General features: G+C 47.6%; 2 protein-coding genes across 2 annotated transcripts in view; one reads left to right on the top strand and one right to left on the bottom strand.

Moving 5' to 3' along the window:
• LOC125623941 (uncharacterized) overlaps window positions 1-24,744 on the top strand; it is a 39,690-nt gene extending 14,946 nt beyond the window's left edge. Inside the window, exons 6-8 of the mRNA XM_075125412.1 lie at window positions 8,974-9,135; window positions 20,162-20,284; window positions 21,184-24,744. Of these exons, the coding sequence (XP_074981513.1) occupies window positions 8,974-9,135; window positions 20,162-20,284; window positions 21,184-22,187 (1,289 nt within the window). The 3' untranslated portion in view covers window positions 22,188-24,744. The remainder of the gene's footprint in view (window positions 1-8,973; window positions 9,136-20,161; window positions 20,285-21,183) is intronic.
• Window positions 6,515-12,818, bottom strand: LOC125623912 (protein mono-ADP-ribosyltransferase TIPARP). The gene is made up of 5 exons (XM_048824043.2): window positions 12,535-12,818; window positions 11,905-12,076; window positions 9,311-9,498; window positions 8,954-9,223; window positions 6,515-7,722 (listed from the first exon to the last, which is right to left on the bottom strand). The coding sequence occupies exons 1-5, from the start codon at window positions 12,816-12,818 to the stop codon at window positions 7,278-7,280; spliced, it is 1,359 nt and encodes a 452-aa protein (XP_048680000.2). The 3' UTR covers window positions 6,515-7,277.
• Window positions 24,745-26,902: the final 2,158 nt, after the last annotated feature.

The following is a 26,902-nucleotide window of genomic DNA, read 5'->3' as shown; positions in this document are numbered from 1 at the left end:
CAGGCAAACTGATTCAGTTACTGCCATTCAAAGCATTAGTGAAGAGCTAGCTCATTCCCTATGTTGGAGTTACACATGTAGGGGGCTAAAAACACCACAATGTCCCTTGGCACTTCTCTCCAGTGGGAGGAAGAAGCAATTTGACTCATTATTATAGGAATAGGAAGACTTCCTCCAAAACCCAACAGCTACAGGGATTTGCAGAGACTGTGTCTCTGCAGTGACCAATCGCCCTCACAACCCTGACAGTACAGCAGGACCCAGGTAGCCTTCACAGCCCCTCCTCCCCCAAAATGCCTTTAAGTGGTAAGAGATACTTCAGATGAAAGTCCCAGTTCACCTGCTCAGATCCCCTAACTTTTGGTGTCCTCCCACTTGTGGCGGTGGAGAGGAAGATAAAGCTGAAAAAGAGAAATTCTGGCTTCTGTTTTCACTCATTTCAGGTGGATTTTGTTTTCCTGTTTTTAAAAAGTGGAAGAACCCCAGGGCAAAAAGCAGCACTCTGCATCACAGAGAGCTTAGGGTTAGGGTGCCTAACACAGGCTGTGGCATGGCAGACTGCAAACAGATGAGAGAAGACAGACTTTAGAGCTCACAACACCTGTGCTGATATCCCAGCTTTTTAAGTTCACTTATGGTGGGTCACTTAACTGCTATAAGTTACTCCTCACCTGTACAGGAGTCTCCTTGGATCTTACTTTTTCTGGAGCCCTGGAGCCCAGAGGCCATAGGCTCTTCCCCCAACTCCATCTAGAAGAAGAGAAGGGATCTGGAGTTTGAAACCTAATTTAGTGGGAAAGAAAACAGATGCAATGCAACCCAGCAGTGGTAACAGGTTATGTTAAGATAATGGGGGAGAATTTGTCAATCCCACACTGCTGAGCAGTTAGCCAGGGAGCCCAGAGTTTTGTGGAAAGAGCCTCAGTTTAGTGATCTTACAGCTAAGAGCAGGAGAAGAGAGTTTATCCTAAGGCAGGGGTTCAAACTTCATTGCACTGCAACCCCCTTCTGACAACAAAACTTACTACACAATCCCCAGGAGAAGGGACTGAAGCCTGATCCCACCTGAGCTGAACCCCACCCACCCAGGGGGGCAAAAGCCCAAGCCCCACCACCCAGGGCAGGGTAGACTAAAGCTGAAGCCCAAAGGCTTCAGTCCCAGGCAGGGGGCCTGCAACCTGACCCTGATTCCCAGGGTTGAAGCCACTTTGGGGTCCTAACTCATAGCTTGAGAACCACTGTCTTAGAGAAAAGATCAGGGTTAGCTAACACTCCAGAGCTCAATCTCAACCACTTCCCTAGTGCCAACAAGCTCTTAGTGTTGGCAACAGGGAATCCCACCCCCAATACTGTATTAACCTACCCTCTGGCCTTAGTGCCCCCTCCCACTCCCTCAAATTCTCCACATTGCACCTCTCCCTTCCTTCAGTTTCCTCCAGAACATTACCCCTCCCTACACACCCCCGTGCCTGAGTTTCCCCATCCGACCACAGTACCCTACATTCAGGCCAGGCTCACTTGATAAGGCCCAGAGGGGCTGGTGCTTAAGCTGTAGCTCATACTCCAACTTTCCCCTCCCTCTTCTTCCCCTGGGCTCTTCTCTATGCCCCCTGTGAGGCTTTTATTGAAGAAGGTGCTGAGGGTAGTGATTGGCTGACAGGGTCAGGGTGGGACTGGCTCCTCCCACTGCCGCAGGCCAAAAGGGTGACTGCAGCAAAGGCTGAGGGCCCTGGGGAGATGGTGGAAGTGTTTGCTAGGGCAGAGTGAGTGAGTTTATGTGGACCCTTCTTACAGGCATATATGTAAAGAGTTAGTAGTCCTCATGTAGGAGCAGCAGACTGTAGTGCTACTGTACTGCACTGTTGTTGTTGCTGCTGCCCCCCCCCCCTGCCCCGGAGAATGAGAAGAGCAGGGAAGCTTTACCAAGACGTCTGCAGGGAAGAGCGGATGATCCACTTTAAGACACTTGCAGAGACTTCAGTTTCAATGCTAACCTTTTCATTCTGTTATCTCATTCTCCTGCTTTCCCCAATGCCATTTGTCTGTTTTGTCCACCTTATGTGGCCTGTCTGACCCTCATTCTGTAAGCTTTCTGGGGCACGGGCTCTTTTGTTTGGTATCTCTCTGTGCAGCATATAGCCTAGTAGAGCCCTGATCCTTGTTTGGGGTTTATAGGCATTACCCTAATTCAGCAGTTCTCAAACTGTGGGTTGAGACTCCAAAGTGGGTCATGACCCCATTTTAAAGGGATCACCAGGGCTAGCTTAGACTTCCTAGGGCCAAAGCCTGAGCCCCACTGCCTGAAGCTGAAGCCTGAGGGCTGAAGCCCTGGGCAGCAGAGCTCAGATTTCAGGTCCCCTGCCTGGGGCTGAAGCCCCTGGGATTTGACTTTAGTCCCCCTGCCTAGGGTGCTGGGGCTTTGGCTTTGGCCCCACCACCTGGGGCGGCAGGGCTTGGGCAGGCTCAGGACTTGGTCCCCTCTGCTGGGGTTGTGTAGTAATTCTTCTTGTCAGAAGTGGGGGTGTGGTGCAATGAAGTTTGAGAACCCCTGCCCTAATTCAGATAATCTCTTTATTATAAATATATCTGTGCTGGGGGGATACTGGTGCACACAATGCCAACTACACTGGGGCCTTGTGGTGGGAATGGCAGACACAGAGAGATCTCACTTGCTCTGTAGTCAGAGCTAGTTAAGGATGTGTGATAGTGCTGTGAGAAATGGAGGCAGGAGGCCACTTGAAACATGGGCTCAAAAATAAGAGGGATATAGTCTGAGGTGAGACTGGTTCCCTTTCATACAGTCTGTACTGGCCAGCAAGTTTCCTGTGGTTCCTCAGTCACGTCTCCTGCGTGTTGCAAAAATATGTGCCAGAGCTAGCAAAATAGAAAGAATGAGAGACTTTTCCCCTGGAGTCACCGAACCAGGGTGTTTCATCCACAGAACTATGGCTACTTAGAAAGTGATTTACCTTAGTCCTTGTGACACCAACCAGCAGCTACTGTATCAGCAGGTAGGGAAAATATATGAATAAGAGGGAACTAGCTCTACCTAATGTTTCTGCTGTACTGAATTGAGATGTTCATCTCTTACCATCATGCTTGGGCATCACATTTACCTCTTCCCAGTCTTGTCAACCCTAAGCATTCAAAAATCATTTATTATGCCCCAAAAGTGATGAGTCTGGCTTAAAAATCATGAGATCTTAAAATAAATACATGTGGGGTTCTTTTTATTTGCCATCTGGTTTCTGAGCATTTACGGTGCACTTGGGTCACATTTTCCAACTTTTCTTTGCAACCATGAGGCCTAGAAACTAGAGCTGGTCTTCAAATGGAATTTCCATTCCCCAAGAAATTCTGACATTTGTTTTTGTCACAAATTGGGATGAGAAGTCAAAATCTCAACATTTTTTGCAGAATGAAATCTTGCAAAATATGTTGATTTGGAAACATTATGATGACCTTATTGACAAAACATTTCAATATTTTCTAAAGGAAAAGTTCTGACCTGACAGGAAGTCCAGCAGTGGCCACTTGGAATTCAATTTTTAATGCATCAATCAGAGTGGTAAGATGATGGTGAGAAAGAGTGAGTAGGACTCATAGCTCACAAATAAAATACTTCCTAGGATGGCAGATGAGGAGGAGGGAGTGGGGAGGCAAAGAGACTGGATGCACCCTCCCTTACCAGTCCAGAAGAAGATACTCCAATTTTTGGGAGTATGTCTTAGTGGTGTCTGGGCAGCCAAATGTGGCTGCCAGACTCCACCACTAAGCACCCCACCTACCTGACTCGGGGTGGGGGCAGTCCAGAACCTGTGCCCTATGGTTCCATCTCTGAAGGAAGCAGTCAGAAGTGCTTGGAGAGGCCCCATAGGCCCCATCCTGGAATTGCCATCCCTTTAGTATCTGCCACCCACCCCAATATCAGGCTGGCTCCTCAGCCCCCACTCCTCTGCACCCCCAGATGCAGCCCCAATGCCTCACCCAGCCCTTGTCCTCACTAAGTGGGCCAGGCACAGCTGCATCTGGAAGTTGTGAGGGAGCAGACTATGGAGCTACTCTCCTCTATGGGGCAATAGAGGGAGGAGCTGCAGTCACAGGCCCATGTACTGCAAGAGTAGGCTGTCACTGCCTGCAAAAAGGTGGGGGAGGCCCAAAAGTGCCATCATACCCAGTACCTGGAGGCAGAGAAGGGCTTCCTCAAATAGAGGATGCAGTCTACAGGCAGGCTGCTCAGGGTGTCTGTAGTCTGTGGCTCATGCCTGCCCCACGTATGGAAGTAGAAGGGAATGGTTTGCCCTCCTTTATAGAAGGAGGAAGCAGCTTAAGATGGGAAATGGGTTAATTTTTACACCTTTGTTTTTGTTTATTTTAAACCTCCCCCCCCCCAAGTTAACGTTAATAGTCATCATGATAGTTTTGTTTATGTTGTACTTGGGCCTGCCCTCTTACTAGTGCATGATGCTGGCTTCTTTCCATTTATAGTACACACTTGTATGTGTTGTATTGCTAACACCCAGAACACAACAATTGTGCTTTGCTTCACAGCTACTTGTCCTCCTGCTGCAAGGCTGGGGGGCTGTCCTTGATTAGCATTCCTTTAAATTCCTAAAGACAAATACAGAGAAACTGTCCTGGAGTCAATTTCTCATTTTAAACAGACGTGTTTTATTTAGAAAACTTTTCTAGAACAGTAACTGGGAAATATTCTCCACACTAAAACCATCCCAGTATTCCTGCCTTTGGAGCCACCCAACCACTTCATGCATTCACTCCATCCACCTGCACTGTGGCTTCTACACTGAAACCAGACCTAGGCTGCATGTGAGAGAAATTGTGTGTGAAGCACGCACAATAGGAGACAATAGCATTTGGATAAAAAATGTTTTTATTTCATTGGAGCAGGAGGACTGGAGCATGGCGCTGCTACTTCCCAAGTGAGTGTGCTAACCAGTGGGCTTCAGCATCAATCTCTTTGGCCCACTGATTCTTTCATTTTTACTCCAAAGTGGAACAGCTTCAGCAGGAAACACTGAGGAAGCCTCACATAAGAATATCTCATACCCCTCACCGCTCAGGTAGCAAATCTCTTCTTCCCCTCAGAAGGAGGATCTTGAATCAGGGCTCCCCCACATCCAGGTGAATACTCTAACCATTAGAGTAAAAGTTATGAGAGAGATACTTCTCGTCCCCCAGCTCCTTGCAAAAACAGTGGAGATTCTTAACACCAAGAGAGGGTTTGCAGCTGAGAATCCCAAGCAGAGGGAGGCCCTCCCTACAGCCAGGATTTAGGTGCACTTCTCAGAGAGAAGGGTGGGGCTGAGCACACACCCTTCACCTTGGCAGCTCCCACTGGCTATTTTAGGCAAGAAACTATCTAGCATGCTGGTTTTTGTGAATCCCATTCAGAGGTGGCTTTCTCTCTGCATTCATTGTATAGGGAGCTTAGGCACTTAACTCAAGCCTCGTAAAGTACAATGATTTTCTAGGTGCCTAACAGTTAGGTGTGGCAATGCTGAACATTGCCATGCCTACATTTCTTTGTGAATCTAGCCCAAGGAGTTCAATCTATCTATTTATCCAAAAAAAAAAAAAGGGGGGGGGGGAGGGGTGATTTGATCACTGTCTGTGAGTACCTACATGGTAAAAAAAGGCTCTTCAGTTCCTCAGACAAATGTATGGCAAGATCCAAAGGCTGGAAGTGGAAGCTAGATAAATTCAGACAGGAAATAAGGTGCAATTTTTTTAATGCTGAGTGTAATTAACCATTGGAACAAGTAACCAAGAGTTGTGGTGGATTCTCCATCACTGACCATTTTTAAATCAAGATTGGGTGTTTTTTCTAAGATATATACTTTAGTTCAACCACAGCTATTGGCGTTGAAGAAGCAATTATTTCAGGGAATTCCTATGGCCTGTGTTATGCAGGAGATCAGACAAGGTGATCACAATGGTCATTACTTGCCTTAATCCCACTGAAGTGATAGAATAAGGTTCATACTATGAGTAAAGGGTATCAGAATCTGGCCCTGATTGAATGAATAAACTCTAGAGGGAGGCTATTTCAATGAGGTGGCAAACAGGTGAACCCACAAAAAAATGGACAGTTCCTACCTCCCCCAGCTTCTTGCTAAAACAGTGTAGGTGCCAAAAATTGCTTGAAGAGATGCTTGAAAACAGCTGCTTTCTAGCGGATTTATGGATCAGGTAGGAGGGGCCAGTGCAAGAGAACCAGGGAGGTTTTCCAGCAGCAAGGGGGAGATGGTGTGAGACACTTTTGCCTGGAGCAAGTCCTGACCCACTAGAAACTCTGACAAGCCCAAGTCTGTGGACTCCCCCCATCAGATACAGAAGTTAATTTGACACACACACATTTTGTAAATTAACTATTAACATGTCTCTAGTTTTAATAATCCAAGAAAACCCCTTACCAACAAATAAAGCCATTATAGTAACAATAATTTAAACAAGTATTTAATATAAACAAATTTAGCAATCCCACCCCCAACATTTATACTAAGAGCAGGCTGCACTGAACAATCATTATTGACAGATAACTCACATGGGGAGGAGTGTTTTTAGAGAGAGGAAGGTGTTGATATTTCACAAAAACAGAAGGGTGGCATTTTTAATGTACTTGAGGAACACATCATGGTCCACAAGACCCTCCAGAGATCAGGTTGAGAAAGAATGGCTTCATTTCATGCAACAGTGCCTCCTTCTGGCCAATATACAAAACAGTTTTTTAGTGGAATCCAGAGGGGACATCTTACACAGCCATTCTTATTTAGATGGATGGTGAAATGAATTGGAGGTGACCAGGGTAAAGTCAGAGGTGGGTAAATGTGGATTGTGGGAAAGAATAGAGGGGATCATCAATGAGAATACAAGGAGGTGGTAGAGGAATACTGTGGAAATTAGTGGGGTATGTTTTTCCATATATTAAAAGGATTAAGGGCTCCTCTGAAAATCCCACTCTAAGAGTGGGGTATACAACTCTCAGTGAATTTGAATGGGAGTCAGGTGCCAAATTTCCATTCTAATTCAATCGGAGTTGGGTGTCTAATTCCTTTAGGCACCTTTCAAAATCCCAGCCTACATGCACTTGCAGCCAGCACTCTCTGTATGCCCAGGAACAGTTTGTAGAATCCTTTACAAGGAGCATAGGTCAAAGGAATGTGAAGGGCTAAAACCAACCCTCTTCATGCTCTGATGGTAAAAGTCATTATGTGGATGATTCAGAGAGAGGAGAAAAGCACCTCTTCCTTGTGTCATCAGCTGTACAGCACCACAGGGTCAGAGAGGAGCTTGTAGTGGATAAGAAAGTAAGGGTAGCACTGGAAGTTGTCAAAGGCCACGTACACCTGGGGCTTGCTCACACTATTGACACATGAGTCATAGAGTTGCCCACCAGGCTTCTGTTCTGGGGGCCGGCGGTAATGTGCTCTCCCAGCCACAGTCTTGCCCACCAAAACCTTGGCCAGGAACATGTAGCGCATCCCACCTTTCTTTGCACGGGAGTATCTATTTGAATAATCTGCTCTCAATGAGAAATAAATGCCCTGGCCAAAGATAGGGCTGTGCTGTTCCGGGAGGAACTGGCTGAAGTTTGTTTTGCAAATGGGCTCCACATTTCTGGCTGAGGTTCCAAAGAAGAGGTGCTTCTCCAGATGTTGTTTCTCAAGCTTTGTTCTTCCCCAAGTCATGAATTTTTTCTGGCTGAATTGGGAGCAAAGAAGAAACAGAAGAAGGTTAGAGTCTCTGCCCTGACAGGATGATGCTGAAGGTTCACAGGGAGACCAGGAAGAGTAATCCCTCCCACCCATACTTCAACTCTTACTTATGCAAAAGATAAGTAGCACAATCTTGAATTCCAGGGAGCTAGGGTTCAGTCTCTTGCTCTCCCACAGAAGCTTATGCCCAAATAAATTTGTTAGTCTCTAAGGTGCCTCAAGGACTCCTCGTTGTTTTTGCTGATATAGACTAACACGGCTACCACTCTGAAACCTGAGAGCTCAGAAGTGCTCAAATAAACATCTACCCACAAAATCCATGCCTTAACACGCTAATTAAGCCATCATGGATGGATACATGCAACAATACACACTCATAGATGAGTGCACCACCCCATAATGCACAACTGTTCACTCACCAAATCAATATGCACATTTGTACCTACAACAAGGCACTAGGATTCACCCAGTGCACAGATAAGCACACTCTGGTGTAGATGAAGCAACCACCCAATGCACAAGGAAGTACCTATTAACGAACAAATATGTTTGCTTTAGTGCACTGGGACCCACAGTTCAGGGCAATAGTAGTAAGATTTTTGCTGTCAGTCTCTGAGCATAGCAGGAACCAAAGACTAGAGGACTAACAACAGTATTCCTATTCACAAGGAAAGAAAGATGATCTAGTGCTTAAGGTGCTAGTCTCAGACTGGACTTGCTCAGCCACATACTTCCTGTATGATGTTGGGGAAATGGTTTAGGCCAAGATCCACAAAGGTATTTAGGCCCCTAATTTCCACTGAAATCAGTGGAAGCTAAGAAACCTAAATATCTTTGTGGATCAGGGCCTCAGTTCCACATCTATAAAATGTGAATAATAGCACTTGGCTGCCTCACAGGGATGTTGTGAGGGTCAATACATTAAAAATAGTGAGGTGCTCAAATACTGTGGTGATGGGGACCACGTAAGTATCTAGGAGGCTGGAACTCTTTATTAACACAATGGGTTTTGTGGCACTAGCACTGGGATTCACACTCCTATCCTTTGCTGGCATTGGCATTCACAGTCCCTGCCTCTGTGTGTAGGAGCCACACCCTATAGCTCCACATTCATATTTCCAACCTCTGAGGATGGTGGGATGCTTAACCCTGAGCACTAGCACTGCAATTCACACTCCGAGGCTGTTGTCTCTAACAACATCCACTTCTCTTTTTACTTGGTATATCTTTGCCAGAGATCTTCGTTCCGGATCCTATAAATTGCCAGCACCAGGACCTCATCCTCTGGAAGAGACTGGTGGAAGAGAACACAAGTTGAGCGGTATGCAGCTTCTGATGGCGTCACCTCCATTTGCAGGAAAGCCTGATCAACAGATGGCTGTGGAATCCAAGCAGCGGGGTATGGACCATAGTAACCATCCATGGGATCTTCCCCAGGGATGGCAGGAGTAGGACAGGAGGATATACTGGCTTTACTTGGGATCATCCTAAGGAGATAACGAGAGGGGAACATTTATTTTCCCACATGCTGTTGAAATGCCTGTAGGAACATTGTTGCCAGTAGAGTCACTTACTGCAGGTATGGCATCATATCGAGGAGTGATCGGTAGGAAGGCCTGCGCTGGATGTGGCGAACGTATCCCCGTTCCATGTTATGTTGCACAAACCTCTTCAAATCCACGCTGTAGTGCTTGCCCCAGAGCTCGAAGTTGTGGAGTTCCTTGTCCTCCTCAAAGGCAGTGAGGAGATCACTGCAGATGGGCTGAGCACAGAGAGAATAAGAGGTGGAGATATGATGTTAGGATAAACAGGATAAAGGAAAAAATCAGGTGTGCCTCCACAATGCTCCCTCAATAGCACTCTAGCCTTTCATTGGAGAAAGGCCACCCCACGCTTTCTGAGTGCTTGAGGGCAGTCATTCTGCATATGGATGCTCAGTCTCTCTTCACCCACTTGCTTCTCCTTTAGTCATGGCTCTCTCCTATTATCATCATTCCTTTGCTTTTGCTAATTTCCCCAACACTTTCAAATCTGTCTTCATCCATCCCCTTCTTAGGGTATGTCTGCACTACAAGTGCTACAGTGGCACATCTGCGGTGCTGCAGTAACCCCTCTTCAGTGTAGACACTTGTTATAGCAAAGAAGGGGTTTTCTGTCACTGTAGTAAATCCACCCCCTTGAGAGCAGAATTGGTCTGTCAGCCTACTGGTGTCTACACCAGGGCTTAGGCTGGCTTCACTAAGTCTCTCAGGAGGGTGTATTTTTAACACCTCCTGGGTGATGTAACTAGGTCAACCTACGTTTTAGGCATTGACCAAGACTTACACAACACTTTCTTGGCCCTCGCACTCCAACCTCTGCCCTGTCTCTAACCTTCCCTTTCTCAGCAAACTGCTGAAGAAATCTGCACTCATCTCTCCAACCATCTCATCGGCCATGTCTACACTACAATTTATATTGGCAAAACTTATGTCGCTCAGGGGTGTGAAAAAAGCATCCCCCGAACGACATAAGTTTCGCCGGCATAGCTACCCCCCACTCATTGGAGATGGTTTAATTTTGTTGACGGGAGAGCTCTCGCCTATTGGCATAGAGCAGCTACACAAGAGACCTTACAGCAGCGCAGTTGCAATGGTACAGCTGTGCAGCTGTAAGCTCTGTAGTGTAGACATGGCCTTACTCAAGAACATCTTTGCCTATTTTTTATCTGGGTTTCCCTCTGGGTAGAGCAGAAGAGCAACTCCTCTCTAGGCAGCAAAAAAACCTACCCACCCTCCAAAACACCCTAATTTCTGCTGCATATGCTTTCATCAGCTGTATTGTCAAAGCAACATTTAACATTGTAGAGCTGTATTCTCCTGAACAGTGTTCATAGCTATGCAGTCATCTCTGGTTCCCTCCTGTCATGGTTCCACTCCTATCCATGGAGTTGTGCTCTTGCTCTCTCACTGATGACAGCTACCCCTTTGTGCCATGGCCCCTTGTGCCCGGAATCCCACAAGCCTTAGTTCTCAGCCCACTGCTCTCTTCTGTCTGCCGTCAACGCTTCCAGTCACCCTCTCTACAGTGAGAGGGTTGTTGTACCCCTGACCCTTGCTTTGAAAAGAGTGAGGCCATAGTTAGAAATATGCAATATAAATATGATTTAAGAGTAATTGTGGGAGGGAAGATTTAGGGGCTTCTGGAAGCTCTCCTCCACTAGCTAATGTAAACCCAGTCCCTGGACTCTGAGAAAGAGCCCCCTTAGGAATCCCTCAGGAAGAGTCCACAGTGAGAAACTCCTCAGCAGCTCTGGAGAAGGAGGTGTCTGTACCAGCCCCTTTCTTCTTCCCCCAAAACAACAGCAGGAGGTAGGACAGGACAGCATCAAGCACTCCTCACCCTCAATATCCTGCATTAATAAGGTCAGGACCAGCACTAATGTCTCCTCCCCCGATACTCAGCAAGAAGAGAGGGAGGAGGCAAGCAGGCACTCCCAGAGATTGATAAGCAGCAGCTGTGGGGGTAGCAGAGGCTGGGAACAGCCCACCTTCGCACCATTTATGTGCTAGTCCAGGTGTATGTGGGACACATGGGATAAGCACCCTACAACTGTTACAGCTGCTGAAGGGTAAAGGGAAGGAGAAGGAAGTGGCCGCCTGGGTCTTGGCTTTCCTGCCCATCCTCCCACCCCCCACTGAAGAGGCAGGGTCTGCTTGGGCAGCCCTTTGATCTACCAAAGGAGGGGAGGGGAACTGAAGGCAATGTCTGCCCAGCCCCTGGCTATGGGGCTTTGTAGGGGTGCATGCAGTCTGGGTCTAGCAGCAGCCAGTCTGTAGAAGGACAGCTTTGTGTCTCTCTGTCTGGGGTTATTTTTTGTTATCATTCTGAATTCTAAGAAATAAAGCAGTGTTTGATTGCAACCTTCCAGTAAGAGTATTTATGCTTTTATTTAACTTCTCTATGTGTATGCCACAAACTCTTGGCCTCTTCAGTCTCACACTAGAGTCAACACAACAGCTTTCTCTCCTGCAGCTCCTGGTGGCTGGATGAGCCTTTCTGCAGTTACCCCCCTCACCGACCCTGTGTAATTGCATTTATTGCAGTGAAGCATTATTTGAGGAGACAGCTCGCATGAAAGACACCAGCCAGAACATCATACCATGAGGCCTCATCCTCTTTCCCTCACCTCCTTGTATTTTATCCATTTATCACCATTTTTCCAAAACACTGCCCACTGTGTGGGGAAATGGGGGTTCTGCTGTGGATCGCAGGTGTTGGAAAGACGCCTCGCTTTGTCATAGGTCTCAGAGGTTATCACTTCCAAGGAAGTCAGGGCAAGTTTCCCAGAAGAATTATTGCTATGAGGAAAAATAAATAAATAAATAGTTACAAGCATGCGTACCGCTGGGAGAGTGAGCCTGCAGTAGCGGTGATCTCCCTAAGGCACTACTCCTCCACCATCCCCTATAATGCCCTCCACTGGGAGAGACTGGGGCTGGAGAAACTATGTACTCCTCACAGCCAATGCTACCATTCTGTTCAGCACCTCCGGCTGAGAGTGGCTAGTACTGGAGCATAGCTGGGAGGGAGCTCGCCACAGCTGGAGCCCCTTCGCCATTCCCTGGAGTTCCTCCAGTAAGGGAAGACAACCTGTGCCAGAACAACTAGAACATCTGCCCCATTGCTTTCCTTGTCTCCTACTGTACAAGGCTAGGACCTGTGTTGAAGTGACCTCACTGCAGTTAGTTCTCTTGTGCTGTTCTTTATAGCATCTCCTGCTGGGAAATGCTGGGGCTGGAATTTTTCCATCACTTACTTGTCCAAAAAATTAGCATGACTTTTGTTAACATTGCAGTAAAGATTTTCCAGGTGCCGCTGAGCTGAGTCACTCAAACTCTGCCAGGCTTTGTTGTCACTCCGCCTTAACTGCCAGTGGTAGGGATAGCGAGTGTGGTGGAGTGGGCAGCCAGCTCCTTCAGGACAGTTTCCAAGGAGGAAGTGGTCACAAATTCTGATCCCGTCTGCCTGATGGATATGGAGCTGGGCCCCATCTTCATTGGCTAGATGCTCTGGAGATTTCCTCTTATTCTGTAAATCCATTGAGAAGACAATGCTGTTTGTGTTCTTAGGAACTGGTTTCCCACTGGCTGAAGAAGCTCTGAGATCTTAAGGGAAGTGGAGATGTAAAGAGAAGTTCAGTTCTTTGGAGGAACCCAACTCCTGGGAGAAAAATGGGGAAATGTAGTGAGGCAGGAAACTGCCCTGAATGCAGAGCTTCCTACACAGGACAACTTTCTTTAGTGCTTCTCAATGCAGGCACATTGGACCTCATCTTCACAGGTATTTAGATGCCATTGAAATCAACTGCCATTGAAATCAATGGGACTTAGGCACGTAAATAACTTTGAGGATCTGGGGCAGATCCCCCAATAACTGGGCATTTGTCTTTTGCATTTTCTGCCCTCTCCAGCTGTAGCCCATGTCCCCAGGACTTTCTCCCCAATGGCAAACCTTTCCTACTATGTGAGCCTCAGGGAAATCCCCTCCTTGCCCTTCCTCAGATAGCCATCATCTCCTGTCAGAATAAAACCAGCAGCTGGTGCAGTAAAGGGGAGTAAGATACTCCTCTGATTCTCTTGTACTTGCTCTCTCTAGACTTTCCCGCCACCTGAAGGTTCCTGTTCAGATTTATGTGTAGTGTCTGTCTCTAGTTTCTTCTTCTCACTTTCTCTAGGGGGAAGTGGATTCCAGACTTTTGCAGGAATCCAACTCCTGGAGGCATGAAGCTGCTCTGTTTCCGGATCCCTAGGTCTAGATTCTGGGCTGTGCCTCCGGAGAGGTGTTGTTTACAGAAAGCATAGTTATAGGGAATGGAATGGCCCTCAGCACAAAGTAGAGGAATCCTAGCAGCTGCTATCATTTACCCCAACAATCCTGGAGCCCAGAATCCTCCCACCCCTCCCACTTCCAGCACAGCCCCTACACCAGAGCCTGCACTAGGAGAATGCTCCCTCATCCATCACAGCCCCTATACACAGCCCTAAGGGCATACAGTGGTTAGGGTGGGGACCAGAATCTGGATCCTAGTCCTCAACACCCATACACCTGTTACAGAGCCCCTTCCCAGGGCTTCGTGCCCTACAAACAAACACTGTTCTTCTCATGGGATCATCCTCTCCTGAGCTTTACCTATCGCAGTGGGATCCAAGCTCTACCCTGGCCTGACATCCCCTATCCCCACCCCCACCCCCATGTTTCTGAGGGTAAGTGGGAAATTCAGTCCAGGGCAGTGGGGGTGGGAGAAGTTAATTTAGTCGGTCTCCAGTCCCTCTCTGAGATTCTTTGATCCTCCTCACTAACTCCTGGGGCGAGCTGGTTTGGGAGAGTTACACGCTGACCAACCCAGGGCTCAGCCCCCTCCTATCTCTGCCTCTGGAATAAACCAGGCGTTAAACCCTCATGGCAGTTGAACAGTCAGGTCCTGGCATTCCATGCTCGTCCCCAGGCCAGGGATACTTGTCAACCCAGTTTGTACAGCTGGGTGTAGACCAGCCCTGTGTCTCATGCCACCCCTCTGCATACAGTGACCGGCAAAGCCCCTATCCAAGAGTCAACCTGTTTCCCTCCAAGTCACTCAATCCTTCCACAGTGGCACTCCTGCAACTTTGTTGTAAGTTCCTTGCAGCAGGGACTGTCTTCCTATGTGCTTTCACAGCACCTCCCACGAAAGGTCCCTAATCCCTATCGGGTCTTTTGGGAATGACAGCAATATAACAAGAGAGACAAGGTGGGTGAGGTAATATATTTTCTTGGGACAACTTCTATTGCTGAAAGAGACAAGATTTTGAGCTTACGAAGAGCTTCTTCAGACTTAAAGAAGAGCTCTGTGTAAGATTGAAAGCTTGTCTCTCTCTCTCCAGCAGAAGGTGGTCCTATAAAAGATATTACTTCACCCACCTTGTCTTTCTAATGTCCTGGGACCAACATGGCTACAACCCTGCAGACAGCAATATAGCAATGCATATGCACACATGAACTACCCCACTGGGAGTCTGTTCACCTAGGTGTCATTCTAACTCATATTCCCATTGCTCTCCCAACAGGATTCATTTCCCTGTGTTTTACCACATAGCAGATTGGTTTACTTACTGTTTTTCCACTGTAATAGCCACTATCCCTGGTGGCTAGAATTTCCCCCTCTTACCACTGGAGTGCCAACTTATCTTCCCCCAACAGTGCTGGAGTCTCCACCCTGCCCACTCCCATTGAAGGTGTCCATCTTCCTTCCTCCAGGCTTGAGAGATACCATAAGCAGGCCAGAGCTGACCCAGTATTGAGTATCCGAGGTGCTGAGAGCATCAGATCATGACAGAAAAATAATTATATTGGTATAAAAATATTATTTATTTAGAATGTAATTACAAATAAGAGTGGATTTTTTTAGAGGAATGTATTTTAAAGCGATCACAGAACAGCTTTCTTCACAAATTCCCCCAGACAGCAAAATGAAGGTGTTCAGGACAGATTTTCAAAGGCACACTTAGGGTATGTCTAGACAATACACAGAAGTGAGCCTCCCGGGCCGGGTCGACAGCACACTCCATCCCTAGGCTTCAGAGTTCCAGCCTGACCTGCAAAGTCAAAGCAATGTCTACACAGCTATTGCCCCCTAACCCAAGTCTGACAGCCCAGGATGGGAGGCTCACTTCTGCAGGATGTGTAAACATATTTAGGTGCCTAATTCCCATTGGAAGTCAATGGGAAGTAGGCTAGGATCAAAATGCCATATAATCCTTTGAAAATCTATCCCTTCATCTTATATCTAGGCAAATAGTGCAATGAGGAAGTTTATCTTGTATCAAGGCAAACAGTAAAATGAAGACATTAACTACAGGCATGTGAAATTTCTTCTGAACATTCTAGTTTTTTTGTAGTTGTTTTAAAAGACAGACAACACCAAAGAATTAAATTAATATTTTCACCAAGTGAAGTTATAAACAAAAAAGAAAGAAAAACAAGTCACGTTTAAAGATAGTCAGAATTTTTTGAGCAAAAGATTTTTTATATCAAATATCAAAGTTATTTTTTTTCAAATATTCTTTTGAAATATTACATTTTAAAAATTCAAAGCAAACTTTAAATAAAAAGTGTAACCTGTTGCTTGTTCTTCAAAGTATTTTTCCCACACTTTGTTTTGTTTTTATTAAAATGCCAGTTTTGATCGGGTCAGCTCAGACACATGGTGAGATTATATCAAAATCAAAGCTTTCATTTTTGAAAGTATCCCAATTCAAAGCTGAACAATTTTGCTGAGAAAAATATTCTGAGGGAAAAAAATCAGAACATGCAAAAAGCCAAACTGTTGTGAAACGCGAGACAGAACACACTTTCAACTATGCCCAAAGTTTCTAGCTACTTTTTTTCCTATTTTTGACCCATTTTAATCATATTGCCCTCAGCCACAGTCCAAACGGTTTGCTATTGGTGTATATTTCATTAATGAAGCAGAAAGTACCTACATTACAATTTAATTTGCCCTTCGCAGAAGTAAGTCATTCAAAATAACTTTATTAAACACAACCCTGTCTCCAAGGGACTTCACATGATCAAACCCCAAGGATACATCATGCTTTGTTACTGAATGACAGAAGAGTGACATGCAGGGAGCCCTTTTGCACTTTTTGGTCAAGACGCTTCTCCTAGAAGAACACAGGAAAAGGGCCAATCAAAATCCTCCATTGGTATCATTGGCAAGAGCCACTGCACATGGACACTCATTATTTCTCTCTTTTCTTAAGTCCTCAATGTTAATACACAAAATGATTGACGCACCAGTGGAGCGTCACATGTGACAGTTCCCACCATGAACCATGACTGGAGCTGAGACACGGACACGTGAACAACAGTCCATTTTCGATGTTGCATGCCATATTTCCCTCCAAATATGAGATAAGAAAGGCAAGGCACGCAAGAAAGATATCAGTCCCTAAGTATGTTATTTCACGCTATGGGGTAGGGGAGGGCCATAACCCTTATACTCTATAGTCCTCTTACCCACTTGGTCCTTAGATTTCTTTTAAAGAAAGTTGAACAGAACTAAACACCATCAAATCTTGATTAAGCAAGACTCAGTTACCTGTAAAACTCACTTATCTGAAAAAGCAAAAAGGTAATGCATTCTCAACATGTATTAATTTCATGGAATTTCCCTTGATTATCCAAATTAAACAATTGCCGTATTATGACTAGATATTCAGAATGGTTTATCATGGAACACCTAGTCCATCCTAATTCTGCCTCATCAGTTATGGGATAGCAGCCCCCATCGAAAGTCTGCCTCTCTGGAGAAAAGTCAATACAACAAAGAAGAATTTTGCACCTAATTTGTACCTTTTCTTTCTCTTGTTTACTGAAATTCCATTTCATTCTATTGGGTAAATGTTGACTTTATGTGTCACTGGACTAAACAAAGAAAAGATAAGACATCTACAAGCATTTGAAGTGTTCAGGGCCATCCAAAGGGGGAGCTGCTGTAGGAGGAGCAAGATGACAGAGTCTGTAAGACAGTGGGGCCCAATTCACCAGCCAGGGCACTCAATATGGCTCCCAACAGCAGCAGAATTTCAGTCCCTTTCTTCAGAAGTGGGTTTATTTAATTCAACATTAATTAAAAAGACTAGATTATTTCCAGAAACCCACCTGTTCCATTTTAAGTCTCTCTCCTAAATTAGCTCCTTTATCCCCACCCTTCAGCTGGGTTAGAGAGTTGAGGCCCCAGATCCTCTTCTCCCTCCCTGGGGTGGATGAAAAGGCTTTCCTGTACCTTCCAGGGTTTCAACAAATTAATATGACAAATCTAGAATCGATGTCCGGAGGTTGGTCAGGAAACCCGGGGCCGGGACCAGGATGTTGAGCCGGTACCAGAGCATGGACAGGACTAGTTGGTTAAGCACGAGCGCTCTCCCTCAGAGGGAGAGACATCGGAGTAGCCTCGTCCATTTCCGGAGCCGCTCTGTCACCCCGCCTTCTAAATTTTGCCAGTTCTCCGGTGGAGAAGGGTGCATGGCAGAAAGGTAAACGCCTAGGTAGAACAGCGGACCCGTGCTCCACCGGATGGTCTGAAGCACGGGTGGGAGGGAGCTCACCTGCTGCCAGTCCCCTACCGCCAAGCCAGAGCTCTTGACCCAGTTGACTCGGGCGGAGGAGGCTGCCGAATAGATGGCCTGGCAAGCCTACACCCGCACCAAGTCGCCCAGGTCCTGGACCAGGAGGAGCACGTCATCAGCGTACGCCGACAGGACCAGCCGCAACTCCGGCTCCCGCAGCACCAACCCTGTCAACCTCCTTCGGAGGAGACAGAGGAAGGGCTCGATCGCCAGAGCGTACACCTGGCCTGAGAGGGGGCACGCCTGCCGTACTCCTCGCCCGAAGCTGACCGGTTCGGTCAGGGTCCAATTGAGCCTAACCAGACATTCCGCGGAAGGGTACAGCACCCAGAGAAAACTCACAAACTGAGGTCCGAATCCAAACGCCTGCAGAGTGCCCAGGAGGTACCCATGGTCCACTCAATCGAATGCCTTCTCCTGATCAAGAGATAGGAGGGTGAACGACAGACCTTCTCTACGCCTGAGTTCCAAAGGGTCTCGGACTAGAAATAGGTTGTCAAAAATGCTGTGGCCCGGGACAGTGTAGGTCTGGTCTGGGTGGATCGCGTCCGCCATCACGGACCCTAGCCGCAGCGAGATTGCTTTCGCTACGATTTTGTAGTCCATGCTAAGGAGCGAGACGGGATGCCAATTTTGTAAATCGCGGAGGTCTCCTTTCTTCGGCAACAAGGCGAGCACCGCTCGCCTGCACGAAAGAGGACTCCACCCTGCAAAGACTCAGCCCAGACAGACAGAAAGTGGGACAGGAGGTGGGGGGTAATAGGCACCTATATAAGAAAAAGCCCCAAATATCGGGACTGTCCCTATAAAATTGGGACATCTGGTCACCCCACCAGGAGTGTATGCACCTCTCCAACCCACAGCGAGCCAGCTCCAGCCCACTGGTGCTTGTCTCTTTCCACCTCTCCAGCTGCTGGACTAACAGGGCACAGACAGTGTCCTGAGAGACACAGCCCAGGGTGTCAGGGGATGGAGCTGGCCCGTGACTGTTTTGAGGAGGGAGAAGGCAGGGGACGGAGGGAGGCTGTGTACTTTGGAAGGAAAGGCTTGAGCAGGAGGCAGGGCCAGGGAAAGCTGCTGGCAATGTCTCCCTTGGCAGAGAGAGCTACTCAGGGGACAACCTCTAAGTTAAGGTACCTGGCTAGGGGCCAGTGTCCAGGCAAGAAAGAGAGCAGCAGAGAGGCAGGGGAAAGCTAGTGAAAGTCCCCTGGACAGGAGCGGAGGAGAGGCTTGGGAAGAATGCACAGGGACATAGGTGCTGGAACTAGGGGTGCAGCAGCACCCCCTGCCTGGAAGTGGTTTCCATCACAAACAAGGTTTGCAGTTTGATTCAATGGCTCTCAGCACCCCCACTATACAAATTGTCCCAGCCCTCCCTGCACAGAGAGGCATTGGTCAGACGTGAAAGGGAGACTGCTCACCCCTTCTCCCCAGTGTATTTTAGGTATCGTGCTGGTGATTTTCCTGAACGGCCCACAAACAAAAGGTCGACGCCCTCTCCGGGATCAAACAAACCCCGTGCAAATCTGACTTTTTTTTTTCCTTCTTTAAAATCTCGCGTGCAAAACAGCCAGCCTTGCGCGCGCGCGCGCGGATTCTGGGGGGCCCGGGGTTGGCAGTCGCCGCCGGCCCCTCGCCTTGGGGATGGAAGGGTTACAACCATAGAGCGCGGCGGCGCGCCCAGCGCCCGCTGAAGAAGCAGGAAGTATTTACAGGCAGGGGGACAGGTCGGGGGAGGCTGGCGGACTTCAGAAAGAAGGGACTTCCTATTCCCAGCAGCCCATTACCCTGCAGCCTGTTGTCTGAGCCTGGGGGCTGGGGGAGCAGCTAGTGTCCAAAGTGCCTGAGTCCCTGCTTCCAATGATCCCCCCCCCGCCCCTGCCAGAGAGCATAAGGGAATAAAATACACCTCTTTGCTGCCAGTGGGAGAGGTGAGTCAGGGATGGGGGCGCCAACCATAATGGGGAGCGGGTGGAAATGCAGCTCCAGGGGACGTGGGGGAGACAGCCACAGCGGAGAGGCGAGAGATTGCTGCCCGGGGAGGCCGGGCTGCAGCAGAAAGGGGCTGGCAAGGCTGGGCTGTGCCTGAGAAAGGAAAGACAAATCAAACCAGCCAGCGCCCAGGGGTCTGTGCGGCTACAACCCGCCAGGCTCCCCCTTCCACTTTCACAAAGGGTGGGGCTAAATAGCGGCATGTGGGTTGCCTGCGAGAAGGGTGACCAGACAGCAAATGTGAAAAATCGGGACTGGGGGGAGCAGACTAGGAGCCTATATAAGAAAAAGACCCTAAAATCGGTACTGGCCGTATAAAATCGGGACATCTGGTCACCCTACCTGAGAGTCGCCTGGGGATTTATTCTTGTTGTAGCCCCAAATGCTGGCAGCTGTCTGGGGAGAGAGGTAATTGGGGAGGCAGGGGAGAGGACTAAATGCTGGTTTGTTGCATGTCCCTCTAGTAGGTATCCTTCCCTGCAGATCACTGCTAAACTCGGTTGTTTCGCATTGGCCTAGGAACGCTGATGTGCGGATCCCAAGATTCAGCCCTCTCTGCTTTTTCTGTGTCTCTTCCTCCTGTTTGTTTCTGCTCTGTGCCCTCAGCAGAGCTTGTTCTTGTTTTTTATTGCCTCTGTCTCATCTCTCTACCCTCACCTCCCTCATCTTTGTCTTCACTATTCTACGTCTTCTCTTCCTTTTCCCTTTGACACTTCCCTCGTTTTAAAGTCTTTATGGGGACAGGCTTTGTGCAAGTGAAAGGATGTCAAGGGGGACCAAACACATCCCATGATACCAGTGAGTGGTGAATTGGGATTTAGGAACAGGGGGAAGTGTGGGAGCCAGTGTACAGTACCCATGAAGGGAATTCTTTCCCATCCTTCTCAGAGAAGGAGATAAGAGATGTCAGGGAAGGCTGCTTCCAGTCAAGGTGTCTGCTTCATGAGCCTGGATTCCGTGGGACTGATTCTTCTGTCACTTACGCCAGTGTAAATCCAGGGCAACTCAGATTAAATCACTGGAATGACACTGGTGTAAATTAGAACAGAATCAGGCTCTTGCCCTCTTTCTCTAAGGGTCTGGGCTACTGGAGGAAATATGTGGGGAGTGGAAGAGAGATAGCGCAGGACAGTCACAGATGCAGATCAGGACTGAGGTGTGGTGCCAGAGCTCTGAGTCCATAGGAATAGCAAGGGGATGCATAGGTCAGAAATGAAATGCTTTGGCAGAACAGTGAAGAGAGGGAGAGCCCAGGACTGGAACAGCCGGGGGTGCTGTATGTCTGGATTCTCATTCTGTTCCAGCAGGTGATGGGAACATGAATGAAAATGAGGAGGAGGATCCTCAGCAGGAAGGTCCCAAGCCAGTGGAAGCCCCTGGGACATTATCAGACTTTTTCATAAGGGAAGCTTTTCCGAGTTCTGACCAGGACAAAGCCTGTGAGAGGCAGGAGATACATTCTCTGGAGGAGAGACAGGAAAAACCTACTCGTTGTGAAAGAGGCTTCAGGAAACGCAAAGACACTATCGTTCACCAGAAAACTCTCCTGGGCGAGAAGCCTTACATCTGTATTGAATGTGGGCAGAGCTTCAACCGGAGCTCAGACCTCATCCGCCATCAGCGGATCCACACAGGCGAGAAACCCTATGTGTGCACCGAGTGCGGGAAAAGCTTCAGCCGGCGCTCACACCTTATCCAGCACCAGAGAATCCACACGGGGGAGAGACCCTACCAATGCAAAGACTGTGGGAAGAGCTTCAGCCAGAGCACGCACCTCGTGCAGCACCAAAGGAACCACACTGGAGAGAGGCCCTATGTGTGTGCAAAATGTGGGAGGAACTTCTACCAGAACTCAGGGCTCATCAGACATGCCAACTTCCACACGGGTGAGAAGCCCTACAAATGCCCCGAGTGTGGGAAATGCTTCAGTGACAGCTCCAATCTCATCGCGCACCAGCGACTGCACACAGGCGAGAAGCCCTACAAGTGCACGGACTGTGACAAATGCTTCAGTGAGAGCTCCAAGCTGATCATCCACCGCCGGACCCACACGGGAGAGAAGCCCTACATGTGTCCCGAGTGCGGGAAGAGCTTCAGCCAGAGATCCCACCTTGTCCAGCACCGCAGGACGCACACAGGAGAGAAACCCTACAAGTGCTCCGAGTGTGGGACGAGCTTCAGCGACAACTCCACCCTGATCCGGCACCGCAGGACCCACACTGGGGAGAAGCCCTTCAAATGTGCGCAGTGTGGGAAGAGCTTCAGCCGCAACTCATACCTAGTGTCGCATCAGAGAGTGCATGTGTGGTAGGAAGCAGCAGTAGCACAGTCCCTGGGCAAGTATGGTGCCATGCAGGCACATGAAATATCCGCAGCAATTGGGAGCGTGGGTGACTGGATCAAAGGGGAGAGTGGAACACATTCCTGGGATGGCAGGCAACGTTTGGGGTCACGGTGAGAGCCAAGGAACTGTGTGGTGGGACATTGATCAGTCTGGAATCTCAGACCTGGCAGGTGATGAAATGACAGGGTCAATTTTCCTGTTTGTTTTGGTGTTTGTTCCTTTTTAAATTATTTTAGTTTGAAGTGAAGGTAAAAATACCAAGCAGTAATTTGGCTCTGGGTCACACCTGCAGCTTATAAGATTGTGGCACACAACTTGCACCCTGCTGGTAATGCCTCAGTTTTGCAGAATTTACGTTCTCCTCTCTGTACTTATATTAAGTTTGTAGCCCTTACAGTTATGAAGAATGACTTCAGAATGTGACCCAACATAGTGCTAATAACTGCCTGCATCTGCAGGCAAATAGGCGGGAAACCACTCCAAGAGATGCCCTGCTCCTCTGTTAGGGTGCTAACACTGAAGACCCACCACGAAACATTTAAATTGTAATATATTTTAGCAAAAATATCAAGCTGATGTGTTTATCCAGCGTGGCAGGATATCCTAGAAATTAGGAATAGAGAAGACGTATTAGTTCTGTGATGTGCTTAGTATTTCTCTAATTGGCTCCATGGCTTCACAATATCTCCAGAAGGGTGGAGTGCTGGTGAGAGCAAATGGAGGGTCTGGGGGGCAGGAGACTCCTGTGTGCGCTAAAGCTACCGAGCAGATCCAGGAGTTTGAGCAGTTGCTGGCCAAGAAAGCTTGTGAAAGGCTCATTCTGTAGCTAGCTTGGCAAAACTTGCAACTCTCGAAGGGATCAGAACTCTCTGGGAGCCTGAAACCACTTCTGGACTCTCAACAGATGACAAAATATTATTTTATGTATTTTGAAATATTAAACTTTGAGGGGAGCAGGGAACTTGCTTGCAACTCCTGGAGGAGTAGGGACCTTTGTTTCCCGCTGCTCAAGGAAGTGGTGGAACTTTGTGGAGTGGATGCCTTTCTTTGAAGCTGCAGGGGATCTGAGGCTTTTACTGGCAACTGCAAGTATTTTCCATGGACAACTTCAGACCAATGGGTTTTTGGTTTTGACTTCCCAACAAATGCTCCAGAAATCTGACAGAGAGTCAGCCAGATGCTGGATGGATCCAGAAATTCCAGGATTCATTTGCTTGACGTACTTTCAAAGGGCATATATGCTTTTCAATTTGCAGACTCAAAGATTAAGCCAAAGTTCAGCTAAAGTTGACTGACTTTTAATGGTCTGATCTTTTCACATCCAATTTCACATCAAATTTTATGAAGGAAACATACTGAACTTTGGTAAATGCCTGCTGCATGGCCAATGTGACAGCGCTCCAGAATTCAGTGATGGGGGCTGCTGTTTGGGGTAGTTCCTTTGGAATCATTTACATTTGTGAATGGAACTTTTTCTGTTATGTATCTGAATAAATCAAAACACTGCAGCCAATTAATGGACTCAAGCCAGCAACTCCTAATGCCTGAGACAAACTCAAAGGAAAACCCTGGCATCAAGAATTTGGTCTCAGAGAAGCAATGGCACTTTCCTCACTGAAAACTCCTTCCCCTGCAGTCCTCTGAGCATATGTTGCCCTTCTATGTGCTTTGTAAGGTGCTGTGTACATTTAACAGTGCTCTATAAATTAAAAATAACTGTGTACATTTATTTCTGATTAAAATATTTATGTAAACTTATTTAAAATTGTATGCAGATTCGGTGTGGTCTTAGGGCTCAGGGCCCATTGCCAGAGCTGCTAAGGTTGTTCACCACTCTTATGAAGACACTGTAATCAGTGTCTTTGGAATTTCCTTTGTGCCCCATACTGGATTTATTTCCCCTGTTCATTGCCACACAGCTGAAATCATTAGCTTCCCCACATCCTGTCCTTCCCGTAGTGTTCTAGCTGTCGAAGGGCAGTCTGGGCACTGCCATTTTTTTTGCTTATGTAGTGGTTACAGTATATGTTCCTCTTCCAGCAGGACTTAAATCTCTACCGGGGGCACAGAGCCTCACAAGCAGAATGCAGGAGAGAGAGGTATGTGTAAATCTAAGAAGTCGCTGAGAGCTGGAAAGCCTGCTCCCAAACTGCTGGATATATGGACTCTTGCAGACGGGGTGCAGCCTGTCTCCTCCCTAGTAGCTTCTCTACAATTTGTTTCCTCTCTCTTGATCATATTAACTGTTATTGGAAAAGCCTTGGTAAATGGTAAATTTTCTCATTTAAACAGAAATTCCATGGACTGTCCAATGTTCTGGCCACACCCCATCCCAGGTATTGGTTCCCATCAGGTGCCCAGGTCCGTTTGTCAGTTTAAATGGTGCTTTTTAGAATACTCTAGCTTCCTATTGTGCTACTGGTGCTTAGAAACCACAGTGATACTAAGGCACCTTAGAAGTACCTAAAACAGATTGATTAATGGATTAATAATGTCTCTGAAATAAAAATCTCTCTTTCCAATACTCTCTGCTTTCCCTTCTTCCCCCCTCCCCCCCGAGTGAGATCTTGAACTCACCAGTTTCATGGCCCCAGTAGGGACCAGTTTTGGAAACGAGTGTTTGTGACCTCTTCACAGTGAGATGGGTTTTGTCTAGCAAAGCTGCCATGTAACCCATATAACAACCTGGAGCTGATGGGCATTCTTACGATTTGTCTTCACTTTCGTCTGATCTATCTGTGTGACTCTAAGATAAAAGCCCAGAGCATGAAACAACCTATTCACTCCCTTACAAGAGCGGCTGAGTGGTGTAATCTCATTCTAGAATAATCCACTGTGAGATGAATGTGGCTACAACAGAGCTGAGGTCTGGATAGGAGGGGTTATTCCCACAGTCCCGGCAGCTGGGTGGTTTGTGATCTGTTCTGTAATTCCTCCTTAGAATAGCAAATGTGACAGAGTGCGCTACAGTGAGGCTGAAATGCACTTTCCATTATAACCCCATCTCTCGTTGTAGCTCATAATGTTGGCAAATTCCTTTTGGATTGAAATTTTCTATGCTTGGTCTCAGGAGCCATCAATGAAGTATATGCATACAAAAAAACCCAACCCACCCCAGTGGACCACACTGAGCCAGATTAATAGCTTCCCCTTTGCACCAACTAGGCTAGCCCAAAGGGGGCCGTAAAACAGCCATAAGCCGCACCCAGTGAATATGCCCAGTGCATGTGGGCTCTGTGCTACCTCTGCAGGAGTCCTCCCTCCAGAGTAAGGGGCATCCAGGATGTGGCAGGGGCATGTAAGGGGTGGAATGGCAGCGAGATGGAGCAGATCGATGGCAAAGGGGGATGTAGCCAGGGCAAACTGGCTTTTTCCCTTCTGTCACAAACCCTATAGCAGCTTTTAAAAAAAACCAAAACCCTGAAACAAGACATTGCACATGCTTCTCCCTCGGGGGGAGAGGATGAGGAACAAACCCATGACATGTATTAGTCACATTGATTAATGCACTGCTGGAAGGTGCTCAGATAACACAATGATGAGTGTGGCATAACCTGCATAGACTAGAAGTGGAGCTGCTCTAGTTTTCGCTGTGGGGCCTTTTTAAATTGTGGGGACATAAAAGTACAGAGGGATTAAGTAATTTGCCTAAAGTCATAAGTCTGGACTCTCTAGTCCATGACTAGATCACAGTGCTAATGCACCCCTATTGGCCAATGCAGGCAGTCATCAGTTACAGCAGCTCAAACTGGCCTCGGGGATCAAGAGCATGTAGAAGGGATTCACAGCCACCTTTGCCCCTACCTTGTTGGGTCCTGTGCGAAGCAGAGCTCATCTGAACCTGAAGGTTGGGGCCACAGTGAAGGTAGGGACGTGTGGATCAGGCATAGGCAGATTACCGTTTTGTAGTCCTTGGTGTGCTCTGGCTTGCCATGTAACCTTTCTCTGCAAAATGGGGGTAACACATTTCAGAAGAGGTGTTATGAGGCCTAATTTAATAATGTGCCAGATCCTCTGGCTGGAAGTCTGGCTGAACCAGAGAGACTACCTGCAGGCAAGAAGGTTCCCCAGGAGTTGTAGAGCTGATGTAAGCCTTTCCCCGACAGCTCCTGCATAGAGGCGGGTGGGCTGGAGGGCATAGCCTCAGGGAAGAGGATGTGGCCACACTGCTGCTGCACTCCAGCTATTCGCTGCTGTATTAGTTCCTGAAAGGCTGGTGCAGCACAGCACTGCATAAATTAGAGAGGCCCTGAGGCTACACTACCTTACCCTGGGAGCTATGCAGACGCCTGGAAGAAATGAGAATAGAAGGAGATGCAAAGGTGACTGAAAACAGATTTACACCCCCACCCCTGGTTAGGTTTTCAGTTTTGGTTGGATATATTCCTGGAGATTTCATCACATGACAATCTTTAATTAAAGATTAATCTTTAATTCCTGGAGGGTTGGCAACGCTGACCCCCATCCGTTTCTGCATCAAGTGTATCTCGACTGAAATGGAGAGTTGAATCAAAAGCATGTACACTATATAAGTGTAGACCATTATTACAGCAAGGCCGTAGCAGAGGTAGGAATAGAATTCAGTTTGGGGCTTCCAGCTCTACATCCACTCCTATGCCAACATTACACTGTAATTGGCCTAATGAAATCTTGGTAAAGTTTGCTTGGCTTTTAGGGCTTGA

This window comes from Caretta caretta, chromosome 1, assembly GCF_965140235.1.
Source record: "Caretta caretta isolate rCarCar2 chromosome 1, rCarCar1.hap1, whole genome shotgun sequence".
NCBI classification, from domain to species: domain Eukaryota; kingdom Metazoa; phylum Chordata; order Testudines; family Cheloniidae; genus Caretta; species Caretta caretta.
This window is presented reverse-complemented; position numbering and strand designations above follow the sequence as displayed.

Bases quoted from the DNA above. Each gene is read 5' to 3' on its own strand.
- LOC125623912 (XM_048824043.2), bottom strand. From the start codon at position 12,818: ATGGATTTACAGAATAAGAGGAAATCTCCAGAGCATCTAGCCAATGAA. The intron at 9,499-11,904 runs GTGAGGGAAAGA...CTCTGTGCTCAG, and splicing joins AATGGATAAAATACAAGGAG to CCCATCTGCAGTGATCTCCT. The intron at 7,723-8,953 runs GTAAAAAGAGAA...CTCCCAATTCAG, and splicing joins CTCTGGCAAAGATATACCAA to CCAGAAAAAATTCATGACTT.